Raw genomic sequence first — 17,683 nt, 5'->3', positions numbered from 1 at the left:
ACGATCATTCCCGCCGGTGAAGGCTCCTGCCCCAGCGTGGGAGCTTAATGTGGTGCTGACCAGGCTCATGGGGGCCCCATTCGAGCCTATGCATTCGGCGCCCTTGAAGTTCCTGTCATGGAAGACAGCGTTCCTTGTGGCCATCACCTCCGCACGACGAGTGGGAGAGATCCAGGCCCTATCTTGCAAGCCTCCATACTTGACTTTTCATGACACGAGGGTGGTGCTGAGGACGCACCCCTTCTTCATGCCCAAGGTGCCGTCGGACTTCCACCTCAACGAGCCCTTGGTGTTACCAGTTTTCTTCCCGTCACCTTTGACGCCGGCCGAGAGGACTTTGCACTCGCTGGATGTAGCTGGAGCGCTGAAGTTCTACGTGGACTGCAGAAAGAGTTTTCGGAAGACGTCACAACTGTTTGTGAACTTTGGGTCTGTGAATCAAGGGAAGGCTCTCTCGAAGACTTCCGTTTCCAGCTGGCTCTCCGGCTGCATTGTGCACTGTCACCGGTTGGCAAACCGACCGCTGCCCGGCCGTCCGAGAGCCCATTCGGCCAGAGCGTTCGCTGCTACCACAGCGTTCCTGTCTGGTGTGCCCCTGCTGGACATCTGCAGGGCTGCTACGTGGAGGTCGATGCACACCTTCACAAGATTCTACTGCGTCGATCGGGACTCCACGGAGGAGTCCAGGGTCGGCCAAGCAGTGCTGCGCAACCTGTTCGCCTAAGGTGAGCCTGGTGAGGAGGTAAGAATTGCTTAATGTTGAGTTTTGGATGTAATGCTTAATGTTCAGCCTTTGCCACCTCCCGTGGTTGTGCATGTGTATACTGCTATGTATTCTTTTATTTATGAGCATGTGAATCCATGCCAGACCCCATGCTGGAGAAGGAACAAGTTACTTACCTGTAACTGTTGTTCTCCAGCATGGGTCTGGCATTTATTCATATGCGAACCCTCCCACCTACCCCTCTGCGGCGCTTCACTTGGTCATACTGCCACTTGGCGAGCTACAAAATCTGAGGATGGCTGCCAGAGGACGGGGCTTAGGGAGAGGGCAGTCATTGGCTGGGGGCAGCATGACCCAGAGATCAGTGATTGGTTACTACTAAGAAAGACGGAAACGAAACTGATACTGATTTTTTCTTTACCGAGGATTCCCAGCCTGACGACGGGGAATATTCATGAGCATGTGAATCCATGCCAGACCCATGCTGGAGAACAACAGTTACAGGTAAGTAACTTGTTCCTTTTGCGCTTAAGATTGAATCTGTGGAAAACCAGGGAAGTCACAGCGAAATGGGTCATTGATAATAAAGGAACTAACATCTGTCGATTCTGTAACATCCAAATAGAATCCCTGAAACATAATTACTGAATGCGCATAACTAGAGAGCATAAGAAGGAAACATTTTAAGAACTTGTTTGAACATATGATACATATGGAGACTAAAGTCCTATGGAAATATGTCTATCATGTGTATTCGAGGACAGTGGGCTATGCTACAATTAACCTTTTGAATGAGTTGAAATTAGATAATGACATAGGTAATGTTGGAATTAACACTAAACTAGAATATGTCATAATTAGTTCATTTTTTGTTTCCTTTTAATTAGAGAATTTAAGTTCTTTATCATTTAATCTGTGTGTATAATATACCTTTTTGTTTACTCTTACCCAACTTAACGTGTTCTGCTTTAGTAGTTTTATGACAATTTTAAATGTATGATTGATGTGAATAAATATAAATGATTAGAATTGGTTTTTTTTAAGGTATCTCTGTTTTATATTGAAAGGTTGAATGTTTCAGCCAAACCAATAATAAATAAAAAAAAATAAAAAAGGTCAAGGTACTGGAACTGCAGGCAGTTTTCGGGACTCTCAAGTCTTTAAAGCCGCAGCTTTTGGGGAAGGTGGTCTGGATCTTCACAGACAACACGACCACCATGTATTCCATCAAGAAGTAGGGTGGGACAAGATCTCCTGTCCTCTCCCGGGAGGCACAGAGCCTCTGGGGCTGGGCCATTGCTCAACGGATATTTCCAGTCCCGGGCCACTTGGCAGTGTTCAAAACACCATTGCGGACTCGCTCAGCAGGGAGCTGCGGTCCTGCCATGAGTGGGAGTTCCAGCAGGCTAAAGTGTCTTGGATCGTCAGCCTTGCACATGCATCAATCAAGGTACACCTTGCCGACCATCTCCCGGTGCACCTGACTCAGTGCAAATCTCTCCCTGTGGTCAAATAGACTCATCAAAGAGTTCCTCAAGGGCCTCTTAGGACTTTTCCACCAGTGAAGGCTCCTGCGTGGGGGCTTAATGTGGTGCTCTCCAAGCTCATGGGACTGGCGTTTGAAGCATTGGGCCACCTTGAAGATTCTTTCTTACAAAACAGCTTTCCTCGTGGCTATCACCTCAACCATGAGGGTTAGTGAAATACAGGTTCTCTCATGCAAGTTTCCATATTTGTCATTGCACTCATCAAGCAAAGTGGTTCTAAGGACTCCTTCTTACTTTATGCCCAAGGTCCCGTCAGACTTTCATTTAAACGAACCTTTGACACTGCCAGTTTTCTTTGTAAACCCTTCTACCAATTCTGAAAGGTCTTTTCATTCGCTGGATGTGGCGTCTGCTTTTAAAAATATTATGTTGCATATACTAAGGCCTTTCGAAAGACTTCTCGGCTATTTGTAAACTTTGGACTGGTGGGTCATTGGAAGGCCCTATCTAAAGCATCCATCTCCAGGTGGCTCTCCGGCTGCATCATACATTGCCATCAGCTGGCCAACAGGCCGGGGGCTAGGCAGACTGAGGGCCCATTCAACCAGAGCAATTGCAGCTACGACAGTGTTCCTCTCTGGTCTTCCCCTGCTGGATATATGCAGGGCTGCATTGTGGAGGTCTACTCACACCTTCACGAAATTCTACTGTCGACAGGGATTCCAGGGAGGAGTCTCCCGTCGGACAAGTGGTGCTTTGTAACCTGATTTCTTGAGGTGAGTGTGTTCCAGGCTTAAGTTTTGTTGCTTCTGTTGGGCCTTGCCACCTCCTAGGTTATGTTTATGCACTGCTGTGTAATCTTATTCATAGCATGTGAATCCATTTAAGATCCCATGCTGGAGAGGGAACAAGTTACTTACCTGTAACTCTTGTTCAATGGATTGCTTTTCTCTTGCAGATTCCTTATCTGATAGATATCCCATCCAGCTTCGTTGCTTCGGATTTTTTTTTGACAGGAGGCGTAGTGGACCTCGACTCGGCTGTCGATCCGTCTTGCCCATCACTCGATCATCGGCTCCGGACGTGACGTCCAGCATCGTATACAAACTGTTACTACGCTCCATATCTCAGTTCCTTTTTTCCACGTGCTTATCATGCTGCTTGGGAACATGGTCGAGTCTTCGACTTATTCGATGTTTTCGTCAGAAATCTTAAAATCTTTTAAATTCCTCAACGCAAGACGTCTGTTGCCCTGGTTTCAGGTTTCAAGCGGTGTACCGATTGTCACATCAAGATGTCCATCACTGACCCGCATGAGTTATGTCTCCTGTGCCTCAGCACGGGTCAGGGGACGGAATGGTTTGCGCTGTGGGCCAAAATGCAGCTGAAATCCTTCCGCAATCGGACTGCTAAACATGTGCTGGGTTGACCACACTCAAAGTCTCTGTCACGATCAACGGTTCGATCCTCAGAGGGTGGAACCGAGCGGCATACACCTGAGAAAGAACATCGGCGAAAAAAGAAATTGACCCACTCTAGGAGCCATTCTTCAGGTTCCATGTCTTAAAATTGCAGCAAAAATGGCTGTGGATACAAAATATTGCCGCAAAAATGCAGTGGTTTTGCCGCCACAATCATGTAAAGGATGCGGGGGACACCCCCGGACCCATTATACCATTTAAAGGGTGCGGGGGACACCCCCCGCAACCCCTGCTCCCTTTAAATGGTATAATGTGGTCTACCTTTACTGGGTCAAACCACAGTGGAATATTCCTCATGGCCTGTTAACCATGTTCAGGCTTCTTCATGTAGACACCAGTGTGAGGGTGAGACTAGATGGTGAAGGCATAGTATATGGTCTGTTTGCTACATGTCGCAGTGTGAAGCAGGGTTGCATACCAGCTTCCACCCTGTTGAAACTTTATTTAGCGGATTTGCCAGAAGGGCTACAACCATTAACTGCATGTCCTGTGAAGTTTGGCCCACTAAAGTTTGGATGGCTACCATATGCAGGTGGTCTTCTTCTCTTGGATCATCCCCCTAGGGGCCTTCAAGTCATGCTTGAGGCTGCACAGAGCAGCAGGCCAGGGCTCCCAGCCAAGGTCAGAGACAAACAGCACATTCCGCAGCTAAGAGACAAGGAGATATCTGCAGAAAATCAGAATAAATCCTCATAAATTGCAGACCAGAGCACTCGATTCCGCAGTCCTCAACCACGTGTTGCCGCCGAGCCAGACAATGGTTATTCACCCGTGATGGGAAGACAGTTCTCAGCAACACAGACATTAAATTAAACGCGGCTTATTTAACAACGTTGCACAAGGGCACTCTCATAGGCAAAAGTGGTAGCACTGACGGTTACATTGGCAACACATAGTCTTTCTCATCACCTTGAGAAGGTGCACCGAGCGCTAAGAACAGAGCTGGGTTCCAGGCCTGGAGAGAACAGCTCCAGCCAATCAGGGAACAGAAATCCAGGGGTGGATGGTAGAGGGCCGGGGCCAATGGTAATCCTGAGACCCTGCAACAATGTAATAGTTTGTGGGGAAGGCGCAGGCAAGCCAACTGACATGTGAGGACCAATAAAGTAACATCTATAGGTGCCGTGCATGTGCACTACTACCCCAACTACCCAATCCTGTCTGCTTGTAGGTTTCTGGGGAAGAGCCTCATGTTGTGACGTAGAAATCAAACAAAATGTCCCGACACAGGCTCAGGAGCCGTGAGTCTGAGAGATTTTAAATGTCCTGTATGATCCCTGTCTGTGTAAGAAACAACAGTTCTAACTTGCCCTTGGCGAAGTTTGTTGGGCCTTGGGAGTTGGAACCTGAGCTCGTAGTGTGACCCCCAAACCCTCTGGTATACCTAAATCAACACTGCAAATTCAGGAATACCTTGAAATCTTACATTATTCTACTTGCGGAGTTGTAACCCATAGCTTTGTTGTTTCTTGTCCGACTTCACTGTAAGCTTTATTGATGTCTTCATTCCCCTCTTCACAGCATGCAGTTCTAGACTCAAGAGAGCTTATTTTGTTTTCCGACAGATTCACCCCAGTTGCGTGGGATTTCAGAGGTGCTTTTGCCTCTTGTTCGATAGAGTAGGCCTTGTTGTATAGATTATAAAGATTGTAAAGTTCAAACAATCATGCAACAAACATGAAGGACAAGTCAGTTGTAACGGCATCCACAAATTTGAATGTCCATTTTGGGTTTTTCCCAAAGGTTTTGACTCACGCTGAATAGGTGCATGTTCACTTCCTTAGGGGGCATGTCATTCAGATAAGCTGAAAGGGAACAGCTACCATATTTTCAAACCTAATGCGCCTCATAGAGGGAGACTTGGAAGAACAAGCTGCATTCCTGGACCAGGCCAGTTTCAAAATCTAATCTAAAGTATTATTGATTTCTCTGTTAATTTATTTACTAATCTGTGTCTCTTAACATGGCCTTAATATCTCATTTTATAGGATTGAAAATAATTGGACAGCCATACCAGAAACACTTGTCCTTTGACTATAATATTAATGGAATTAGAAACGCAAATAAACAGTCCTCTTGTATGACGGTGTGCTTGGCAAACTCTTCTCACGTTTGTTGGAGAGAGAGAGAGATGTGCATGTTTAGGTTATTGTTGCACGGATTGGGTTGAAATTATGATGTAAAACTGACCTTTTATTTGGGCAAAGCCATCAAAATGCTCAAGGACATTTTAGATACAAGGAGGCAGCATGCCTGTATTGTAAAGGTAAATGTTACCAGACAGGAGTGCAAACACATGAACATGAATCATCTCCTTGATTTGTTTGTTTTTGTTTTCTGACATTCTTTTAAGATGCTGGAGAAGGATTTACTGAATTCAAACCTGTTGGAACTCACAGCAGCAGCTGTTTGTGACCCATCCAGTGTGGGCTTTAGTGTGGCAGATGTGCAAGTCATGAAGAATCTCCCTAACGTCTGTGTAAAGCTTTTGAAAGTTTTAATGAAATCCCCGTACAACTCCTCTCTACAAGCCTGCATAAAGACAAGATTCACATCACAGAGGTAGGATGTTTCAGAGCGCGGACATGTGACGTTGGATCATCCCATGACCTTGCTAGATTTTTTTTGGGGGTGATAAGAGAAAAGAGTAATTTCTTCACGTACACATTTTACTGAGGATTGAGTGTGCAGCAGTTTTGTGCTTTGATAGTGTATTTGTATTCTTATAATTAACCACCTCTTAGGATTCCAACACTCCTGTTTAGGTAATCTGTGAGACAGACATGGTATCAAGAGAGACACAGACTCAAGTAACAGTTTGAAAACCGTTATTGCAAAACTTTCTTGGTTTGGTGTAACGCCTAACTGGCTCTAAAGGGGTTGTTCCTTCAACTGTCCATCTGTGTTGAAACATATGCTTGCCCGCACTCTTAGACAAAATGTGTTTGTTCTGAGGTCTTCTTATAGACAAATGGTGGTTCAAAAAGCAATGCAAACCAAGACTGGTTTCAGGTAGCCTTACTATCAGGTGTAGTTCGGCCAGTTTCAAAAATATTTAAACTGAAAAAGGGTTGCCCTCAGAACCTTCCACGTAGGGCTCTTGAAACAAGAAAATAAAGTTCTGTGTCTATGGGTCTCTCAGGGTTCCCTTCCCCAAGCGTAGGCCCCTCTGGTCTCAAACTAAAGTTCACCTTGTCAGGATGTACCTTTTAACACACAGTTCTTTCCATGGGCAGTATCAGAGACTTTCAAAAACGCCAGGCTTTTGCTCAACCTTGCGCGACCACTCTGACCCCTCTCCTTACACTTTTTATCTTTCTTCTTGCACCTTTTCCCCCCGGTGCCTCTTGTACTCTATTCTTGTTTCTCTTCCACCTTCCGTTCCACTTTGCTGTGCACCTCTGCACCTTCTTTTCACTTTGCTGTGCCTCTTGAACACTCCTCTTGCTTGGCCGTGGCCCTGGCACACTCTTCTCACTCGGCTGTGCATCCTCGCACCTTCTTTCCTCTTTACTGTGCCTCTTGCAATTTCCTTTTTCTACTTTCAGGTAGCTCGTACCCTCTTTCCTCCTTTCGGGTCATTTGCACCCTCTGTTTGCTTTCCGCTCCCTTTAAATTCAACCTTTGTGTTTCTCTGTCTTCGCGCCACTAGCACACTTTGCTTTTCCTCGCTTTCTTTCTGCTTTCCACTTACCATGCCGCTTGCATCTTTCATCGCTTCTGCTCCCACCATCCGCATGCTGCTGAGTTTCTCTCTCTTTCTACAAAACTCACCCAGGAAGTGTGGCAGTGGCGAGCAGTTTCTTGGGATATGCGAGTCGAGATCAGGGTTTTGGCACCTGCCCCTCAGAGACCCCTGGGACTGGCCTACTTCCCTGGGGAATGAGCACTGGCCTGGACACAGCCAGCAATTTGCTTCACTCTGGCTCCATGGAGACACGGCTCCCTCGCCATGCTGCAACCCCTCTGACACATAGGGCCAGCGTCTTGGCAGCCCGCTCTCCTCCAGATGTTCCAGGCTTCTCTTGCTGCAGCATCCTGCTCCCGGGTTTTCACGATCCAACCAGCAAACCCAGCTTGCTCATCTTCTTTGGCAGAACCACCCTTTTATACCCTGAGAGTCAGGTGTAAATGGTTAAGGTAACGTGCCTGACCTTGCCTGACTCTATTAGTGCGACAGCCTAGTGGTGAAATGTAGTAGGCCTCTCCCTAACTCCCAATGTTATTCCTATGGGTACTCCTTACTGCTCTCAATTGCCTCTTCCTTGTCCCAGTACATATTGGAAATGGGGAGGTGGAGAGGGAATGGGATTGGAAATGTCCCATAAAAGCGGAGGGAGATGGTTTGGATGTGTAATGGGGAAAGGGGGAATACGATGTCTCACCCTTGGGCATTCTCCCCCCAATGCCCTGTGACCCTCCGCTCAGGTGATCCTCCCTCGCTTGTCCAACCCCAGGGTCGGGATCCTAAAGCAATGGCCCTTCCCTGGCCACCTGAATGGACGATCCCGGGGGAGTAGGTGGGAGAATACCATCAGGTTTCTCACAAATGACAGAAGTCATGCCAGCTTGTTGGCAAATCCAGTTTGGCAAGCAATTAAATATTTTTTCAATGAGGCATGAGCAGTTTCTATGCATTGCACTTTCACATGTTGCTGCTCCCTGATCTTTTCTGTTGGATGAAGGCTGTTGTAGATGTCCGTTCTGAGCCAGATATTGTAGTTCATACATATACCTCTTCTTGCTAAAGAAATAAAGGAAAAACACAGAATTGACACATGTTTTTGTAATATATGTAGTTTGACCAATTTCATAGCCCTGACGAGTTCACATGAATGGAAAAGTAAGGTGCCAGATATTATTCATGGGTAATGGTTTGCTCATGCCCTACTCTGATTAGGGCAGCCCTCCGCTCAGTCCACCTGGTAAAGATTAACAGATCTGAGGCATAAAATCCACAATTACATTAGGGCTGTAAGGCAAAGGAAAAGACTGGCTCAGGGATAAAGCTGCATGTATGGACGTGGCCCTGCCTAGTACATAGTTCTGTGAACCAACCACCTTACACCCTGTGCAAAGTCCCATCACATGACTGAATGTATGCCAAGTGATGCATTGACAGAAGACCCAGTGCAAAGATCCAGACTGGGGGTCGGGGGGCGGCAATGGGGGAGATCAAGTGTTCTCATTGAAGCATATAGTGCACAGAACCTACCTGGGGGTAAACAGTAAATAGGCTCAGGTATGTTAATGGTATGTCAAATGATTTCTGTATAGCACACTGTCTGTTGGGTGACTTCTCAACACTGAACTGGAATGATACAACCAGGTAATGTGAAGGTGTATTCTTTTAAGTGGTAAAAAGGTGTTGTCTTTGCTGTTTCTGGAAGCACAAATGATCTGAGATGTCTTTGAAGATTATTGGAAGAATGTTCCAGAGTAAATTCACTTAGGCTATAAAGCTTCTGCTACCAGAAAGTTATTTTTGTATTTCTTTGGTTTCAGCATATATGCTGATCATGAACGTAATGTCCTGCTAGAAAGGTTGTGTTTACATCTTGTCCTCTAATTAATAGCATCCTCCCAAAGATTCCTCATCTTCGATATCTCCTGGTCATGGCAGTTGGCATCGGAAATGTTTTTCCTGGCAGTGAGCGGAGTATGCCCCTGCTCCGACCCTAGCACTTCTCGATTCAGGAAACGCCACCCAGATTACATATTAGACACTCCACGCTCCGTGATCAGCTCTCGTTTTCCTGTCCACTTAACATGCTGTTTCAAGAACGTTCACCTCCTTCAATGATTTTCCTCTGTATCACAGCTTGTTCTACAGATTATTTTTTGAGATTTCAGGTTCATCAAGAGCTTTGGATTTCAAACGGTGAAGGGACTGTACTTTGAAAATGTTTGACCAATCTTCACACTATTTGTGTTTGGTGATTGGGGGCCAACGATGGTGTTTTGGAGTGCGGTTCCTGTCAGGACGTGAACGCCAAGACAATTCAATATTGAGAGGATAAACTAGCTTTGGAATGTCCCCATGAAATCTAGAGATATCCCTCCAGAAGCCGTTCATCAGACAAGGGCAGGATGTTGTACCTTCCCACACCAGAAAAAGATCCTGCCAAAGATGGCTAAAGGCACAAAACGAATCCTACAAAATCACAAATGCTCACACTCTGGAGAGATTCCCGCCATTCATCATCCTCTTCAGTGCTTAAAGGGATGCACAGGTTGTGACCATACGAGAGCGAGGAAGCGTCATCTGCAAAAAAGGTGAGCTGTCCAACAACTGTCTTTTCAGTTGAGGAATTGGAGGCATTCAGATAAATAAATACTAGACTAGTTTTCAAAGGCGTCTGTAGCTGATCTAGACGCTGGTGCGTCAGGAAAGTCACACCATGCCCCTTAAAGCTGGCAGAATGCTGAAAAATATGAGTATCCATTTCCCAGAAGGCTCAAACCTCGTTCCTTAAAAGAAAATGGAACTCGTGGGTGTTCGATCCGAAAACCACAGACCTTGAGATAATTGTGACGACTAAGTGCGGAAGATTTCCTTCCACTGCCGAGACTTGTGTTATGCTCTGGCCCCAAGAAGCTGATACTTTAAATGATGCAAGCCATTTATGATGACCATGGTGCCCTAGTCCCTTTGACCTGGAACATTTGGTGCAACCTCAGGGTTTCCTTTTTGGTGAACCGATCATAGTGACCTGGATTTTACAGAACTGCTGTCCGATCTCCATTACAGCAGAGGACTAGATACTTCCCCAGATTTATCAATTGCAGAGACCTCCCTGTAGGACCATCCTAATGAGATGTTCTCCAAACTATTGAGAAGGTGGTTTGAGGGGGCAGAAATGTGAGGCGGACAACTTTTGGATGATTTCTCAAAATATACAATTTTATTAAATTATACATTTTAACAAACGCCTCACTAGCCCTACCCTGACTAGAATTTCATCCTATCAAAAACTAAAGGAAACACTCTAACAAAGGATATCTGGCCCTCAAACATAAAATACACAATAACATATATGGCAATTCACAACAATACCAACAATTGTTTTTCTAATGTATTCAGTGTCTCTTTATAATCTGGGTGAACTCCCCTTCCCCAGGTTTCAAGTTAGATTCAGTTCCAACATTCAACAAAAAGAAACAAGGAAATCCAGGTTTGCAACAAAGTACCAACTCGGTTCTTAGCTCCTTCACTTTGTCAAAAGACGTTTCTGTTAACCAATATTCAACCAGAAGAAAGACGTCTCTTCTTCCTTTGAATATTGATTTTCACTTCAAAAAACAGCATCAATGGTGTTCTGGGTTAAGATGCTTTGTCACAACTTATAAATGTCAAAGAAGAAACGCTGCTCCTTGTCCGGTTCAAAGAAACACAACTTCTGGCAAGGTTACCGAAACAGAGCTTCCTGTTAGCTCTGCTCACTCTTTCTTTATAGCACCATAAATCACAGTTTATATCTTTGTCAGGATGACTTCAGAGCACCTCTGCTTCCACTCTCATACCAGGTTAACCTTTCCTACTTTTCTGGCTTTGGCAATGTGAGTTATACCAACGTTTAGGGAACCATCACAATAAGCAAGCTTCACCTTTTTACAACTTTGCATTCACCCCTTTGCTTCCTGCCAACCATAGCAGCTATTGTATGCCTTGTTAATTTTGGCTTCAAACAATGCTTGTACAACACGTTATACTTCGGCAATACTTGTTTCCCTCTTGGCTTTGGGCAATGCTTGTTTCCCTCTTGGCTTGGAAAATGCTTGTACCCTAGAACTCACAATTATCAACGTTCAGTCACTTAATTTCAGTGCTACATTATTTCCTTCACAATTGACTCTTCGGTTAACCTTTACCTCAGAATCACTTTTAAGCACATGCAAGTTTTTCATCTGTTTTTGGCAGTTTTAGTATTCAATCAACGTGGAGTGCTATTACAGAAGTTTACTCTTACGCGAGTGCTACTTTTGTGACTTTCCATTGTCTGAAAATCAACAGTCGGTTTAATACTGCTTTCGCTCGCAACCAAGTTTTTCTGCTTGGCTACAGTTGCCTGCCTTTGTTCGCGCAAGGGATCAGAACGCTCTGTAACACTTACTGGCTTCTGTCTTGCGCCCTTTGTGTGCTGCAGGTCTTTTCCGTCTTTGTTTGAACGTACACAAACGTCTCACTACTGGGACCCTCGGCTGTACACCAACTTTCATCCATAGTCTCTGGCATGTTTTCTGATGCGCAACCTCTGCATTTCAGATTTAGGGGGAACAGGACCGTTTCAGGACAGGCAGCTGACATCTGCTTGTCCCGGCATCCCTTCTTTCCACCAACTTTTGCTTGCACTGCCAACAACATGCTCTCCTGCTGCATTGCTCCGGAGCTCTCTTCCTCGTCCCAGTATTTATGGGATGATAGGACTTGTAGTCCCAACCAACAGAATTAGGCTTTTTTTGTCAGATTTCTATTTTTAAATTCAGATTTTCTTCTCTTAAATGCATTTAAGGAAAAATCACAAGAGTTTACTGTACCTCTGGGAGTAAGTGGGATTTTTAACCTTATAAATCTCAACCGGTCATTCCTTTCTTAGGATCTTTGGAGATTTCACACCAGCTTTACCTACAGCAAAAGTCATAATGTGTGGATCAGATGCATCATAACGACAATAAGCCATCACATGCCTTGGTATCTAAAAAAGGTTCTTCCCTTTTAAAGACAAATACTGTGTCTCATTCCATGGGATCTCCTCGCCGCCCCGAGCCTGGTCTCCTCCCAGGTGATCCTGCCGCAGAACACCACCCCCAAGGTCAGGATCAGGAACCGTCTGCCTTTCCCTGGCCATCTGGGAGGAGACTTTAGGCAGGGGTTTAGTGAGGAATCTGCAGGATTCATCACAGTGGTCGAAGCTTTACAGCTAAAGTGACCTATTTAAACCGGCCCAGTTTTATGAGTTAACAGGCATTCTAAAAAAGGGGCCTTAGAGAGAGAAACCATCCTGCTTTTCAACCCAGCAATGGCCGACAAAGTCCTGATTCTGTGGCAAACCCATGTGAGGTGCAAACTGTAAGTAGGGATCCAGTAAAAAAGTATGCACATCAAGTTCACTGAAGCAATCTGCTTTACTTTTCAAGGCATGACACTCCGGAGAGTTTAATAGTACAGGCTACTATGGCACAGGCATTAGTCAAATCCTCAACCTTCATATCTATACCGCCATCCTGAGTGAGTAAAAAGCTAACCATTTGTGGGAAGAATTCATCGGGGCAGGTAGTGGGGCCTTGAAGGCAATTGATACTTCCTGTGCCCTTGCTAAAAACATACATGTGCTATGGAAAGTGGTGTTGGAGACGGTTGAGCGCTTACCAGAAGGCGAGGTAAGGGATGTGTTCAAAGACCTAGTGGAGGATGGAAGTGGAAGGGTATTGTGCAATCGTAGGGATATTGCCTCATTATTTTGACAAGTAATTGTGCTAGAAAGAAGACCGTGAAAGGGTAGAAAACATCAGGGAATAACTTACTAAAGTAGAACTCTTCTTTATATCAATGGATGAACCAGCAAAGCTGGTTGCCCCTATAACTGCTAATTGGAGGTGCCAAAGCCTAGAAGTATGGTAAGGTTCCAGGGCTTTGTATTTTTTTTATATACACGTTTTGTTAAACTACACCCTTATGTAAGAGTTGGTGCCACCTTCCTTTTTAGAGGTCGGTAATCCCTGTAATAACCAAGTAGGGCATAGACAAGAACCAGTGTGGTTCATACAGACCCATCTCGCACCGAAATACAGATGTGATGATTCTTTTGATGATGTTGGCAACCCGCCTTGTGGTGCTCCTCCCCCCGTTGATATACAGTTCAAATGGGATTTGTTAGCGGATGTTAAGCAGCAGATAACATATGCAAGACATTAAACTCAATGGTTGGGGGAAGGGTGCAGCAGGCGTGATTTTACTTGGGGTAGATGTTGAAAAGGCATTTGACGGAGTCAGCTGGATGTTCTTAAGAGAAGCTCTAATTAAGGTGGGTTTTGAAGGTAGAGGGGCCACATGGATAGCGTCCTTGTATTCCTACTGTAAGGGCGTGGAAGGCAGAGACTATTACGAAGGTGCCTCTATAGAAACTAAGGAAATGTCAGAATGGGTGTAACTAAAAAGTCCACCGTCCCATGTCAAAATCCTACTTCTATCCCTTACATTTATATAACCAAACTAAACTGGATTTGTCTGTTCTGGGCCCAGAAGAATGACTCCCTTCTTCTGGATGGGTATGGTTCACAAAGTAGGGGGAATGTCTCCCTTCCCTGGCCTTTCTCAGGCTTCTCCTGACAGTTCAATGTGGTTGTGGGGGTCGGAGGGGAATGTCCCCCTCCCCCAGGCCTTCCTCATGCTTACTCTGACAGTTCAGCAGACAGCCCTGGTGTACTTTACTGCCAGGGACTGCCTTTCTCGAATGCGTGTCCCCGACCCCTTTGTATTGGTTTCTTTTGTTTGGGTCCCAGACCCCTTCACACTGATTTCTTGTATGTGTTTTCCAGACGCCTTCACAGTGGCTTCTCCCAAGTCCCAGAGGTCCCCGGGCAGCCCTGTACCTTCTCTCTGTGATCCTCCTAGTTCGCCTCCTTCTCGGGTGTCTGTGCGTCTTCCGACGACTGTTCTTCAGTCCTACGTTGGATTACGTGCCTCCACTACACTTCCATGGAGCCGCACTGCGCATGCCTGCTCGACCGCGTCATGCGGCGCTCTCCTGCGCCTGGGCGGTCTGCCTTGCCCATTCCAGCACTTTGGTTTTTCGGTGGAACATGTTGGGGCTTCGGAACTCTCCCAGTCACGTCCCAAGCAGCAGCTGTAGGCTCTGCTTTTTCTGGTGCATGATAGGATCTCCGCTCGCAGCACCTCAGAGGACCGACTGGCAGCAATGTTAGTCCCTCTTCCATCTTTAAGCTGCTTGAGGTTTGACCACTAGAATGTTCAATCCAGTTCTCTGAGAGGTTGCTCAGGGCTCCGCGCATCTTCCTATTCACAGTAGGTTGACATGGGTATTCAGTATAGTCAATCCTGTTCTCCCTCGTCTCAGTACTACAGGCTTTACTCAAGTAGATGGGAAGGATAATGAGATTTGGGAGGAGGCAAGGCAGCTTGAAAGAGGTGGATGAGTGGTGGGAATACCGCCTTGATCCATGATATCGTCCCTGTATCACAGAAGGGAAATCCCTCCCCATGAGATCCTCCCGCTGACTACCACCTGCAGGGGGACTTGTCGGGTAGCGGCCTCACCTCCATGGACTCATGAGAAGGGTCTTTCCCCCTTGGGTAGAAGGGACAACATCATAGTATTCACACAACCCAATGGCCTGTGTGAGAGTCAGTGGGATACTGTCAGAGGTTTAGTTGGGGAAGAGGAATAAGACTGGGGTGCATCACCTCCTTGCTGCTATTTGCATTGATTGTGGAGCCCTTGGCAGTGGCAATCAGGGAGGATAAAAATATTAACGGCTTTCCGGTGGGTGGGAGAGAATATTCATTGGGATGTATGTGAACAATGCATTATTTTATATCACAGACCCTGCGACTTCCATACCACATCCCTTGAAGGTACTGGGGAAATATGGGACGCTCAGGATTTTGAGTTAACCATCACAGGTTGCTCTTGTTATTTTTACAAAGGCAAGATGGTGATTCCGTGAAGGATCTAAATGCCATCCCTTTCAGGCATCAGACAAAAGCCATAAAGTTTTTGGGGGCTCAGTTGACAAAATCAATAGTGAATGTTCTCCCCTTAAGGAGGGTAGTAAGGGATGATCACAGGAAATTAAACAAATTAGGATTGTTTTGGATGGGGAGGTTAGCCACAAATGTTTTGTTTCAAATTTTGTCAAATTCAGATGCTTCGCATTAGAGTCATAGAGTGCCTTTCTCTTTTATTTGTATTTAATTTAAAAAAATTGGAGTGGGCTCTGCCATTTTTTTAAGGGGTAGTAAGAAGATCTGTATTGGATAAGACATAGCCGGATGACGGACTTCCATATATGGACAGATGGGAAAGGGACCTGGGAATTACAATTGCGGAGGAAGATTGGGGACAGAATTGGAAGAGGGCCCATAAGGCATCGAAATGCACAACCATTAAGGAACCGGCCTATAAAATCTGTAACCCCACAGTGTATACACAATATCAAGCCACAGTTCTCATCCCTATGTTGGAGGAAATGCAGGGAAATAGACTATCTTGGACACGTGTTGGTCCTGCCCTAAAGCGCAGTTTTTTGGAAAGAAATACTGGGGCACATCTTAGAGAAAACAGGGGTGCAACTCCCTGACTCCCAAATAGTGATCCTGCTTGGTGCAGAAGAGATACACTGCGAGTGGGGCTAAGGTGACCCTTATAACACATTTGTTGACTGTGGCCAAAATGACCTTAGCTCAAGGTTGGAAAACTGAGAAGGGCCCCTGTGCTGGCCTGGTGATGGGTCAAGATTTGGGGGGTTTGGGCGATGCATCAGGTATGCGCACTGACTAATGGAACACAACAGAAATTTCTTAAAGTGTGGCTTCCCTTTCATGAATATATCAGAGAGAGGGAACAGCAATTCTATAAACCAGGGGCACTTAAAAGCTTCACAATACTGTGAAGGAAAGGGGTCGGCATTCCGAGGAGTAGAGTATAGTACGAAGGATTGATGAGCCACGTGGATCTGCTGTTGTGCCACATTCGTTCTTTTGGGTTTTTGATGTTATGTTACGGCGGGGGTGAGGGTTGTAAGGAAGGCATGATATCAAACAGTCAAGACAGATACAATTGATCTCAGTTTATTGAACTTCAATGGGTTGGTTGAACGCCTATCTAGACCTAAATCTAAGGATGTGCGCAAGCTATAACCATCCAATAAAAATAACATAGTCCTAGTGGAGTCTGTCAAAATAAAAGGGCCTATACTAATAAATCTATTGCCAAGCCTTACTTCTAAATACAAAATGGTGTGAGATAACAATGAATGCAAAGAAAAGGGTTCAAGAAATGATATGTCAGGATAGTTAAGCAGTTGGCTTCCCTTCCCCACGTTTTCAGCACAGGGCAAGGCGGCACGTGCAGGGTTTGCACACAGTCTGGCTTCTTTACCGCGAGTTAACAGTTCAACACATAGGCATCAGGGCCTTCCACCAAAGTCTCTTTCACAGTGACCGTCACTTATTTGCGGAGGGTCTGATGTAACAGACAAAACACAAAAGTTATTTTCCTTTTCAGGGTTTTCACTTTCACAAATTCAAGACTGGTCTCCCTCCTTTGGGCTTGGATCACAGGCCTCCCTCGTCCGGGCTCGGATACTCTTTTCCACAATGTTCGCAATTTGGTCTCCCTTGTTCGGGCTCGGACCATGGTACTCCCTCGGTCGGGCTCGGATCCTCTTTTCCACAATGTTTGCAATTTGGGTGCCTTCGGACCTTGGATTCCCCTCATCTGGGCTCAGATCCCTTTTGATACCAGAATCGAAGACTTTTGAATGTGCGATGGGTACTGTTTCATCCTGTCACCTTTACTCCATACTGTATGGGAGTCCCTCGCTAGGCACAGGAGATGGAACCTTTTTCACCAGTAAAAACCTTCTTCCCCTTTAAATTTAGAGGTGTGTGGGGGCGCGGCCCTGGGAGCATGCGCTCCCCTGACTCCGCCCACTGGCGCCACTCCTCAGTCCCCTTTTCCGCGTCGACAGGAACGGGCCGATTTCACCAGCGCTCCTGGGTTTGGCTTTGGCCATGTAATACCACACGCTCTTCCCCAGACGCTACTTCTATCTTTTTGTCAATCAGGTACTTGGTCCTCCGGCACCACGCTCCTCCCCGGTGCATGTCGACTTCAGCAGGTGTCCAGCCTGCAAGGGGCTCTTTCCTTCGTCCGACCCCCACGCTCTTTGCCTCCGCTGCCTTGGCCCCGACCACAGCTGAGAAGGTTGTACCGCGTGCAACTCACTGACTCCATGCGCACTGAAGA

The 17,683-nt window shown here is 46.0% G+C and overlaps 1 protein-coding gene across 1 annotated transcript in view; it reads left to right on the top strand.

The window, feature by feature from the left end:
• Positions 1 to 17,683, top strand: part of PRKDC (protein kinase, DNA-activated, catalytic subunit) — a 3,362,625-nt gene that overhangs the window by 1,136,040 nt on the left and 2,208,902 nt on the right. Inside the window, exon 33 of the mRNA XM_069621025.1 lies at positions 6,046 to 6,254. Within this exon, the coding sequence (XP_069477126.1) occupies positions 6,046 to 6,254 (209 nt within the window). The remainder of the gene's footprint in view (positions 1 to 6,045; positions 6,255 to 17,683) is intronic.

Source organism: Ambystoma mexicanum, chromosome 5q (assembly GCF_040938575.1).
Source record: "Ambystoma mexicanum isolate Mex_15411 chromosome 5q, UKY_AmexF1_1, whole genome shotgun sequence".
NCBI classification, from domain to species: Eukaryota; Metazoa; Chordata; class Amphibia; order Caudata; family Ambystomatidae; genus Ambystoma; species Ambystoma mexicanum.
The sequence above is the reverse complement of the archived record's forward strand: the minus strand, read 5'-3'. Positions and strand labels throughout refer to the sequence as shown.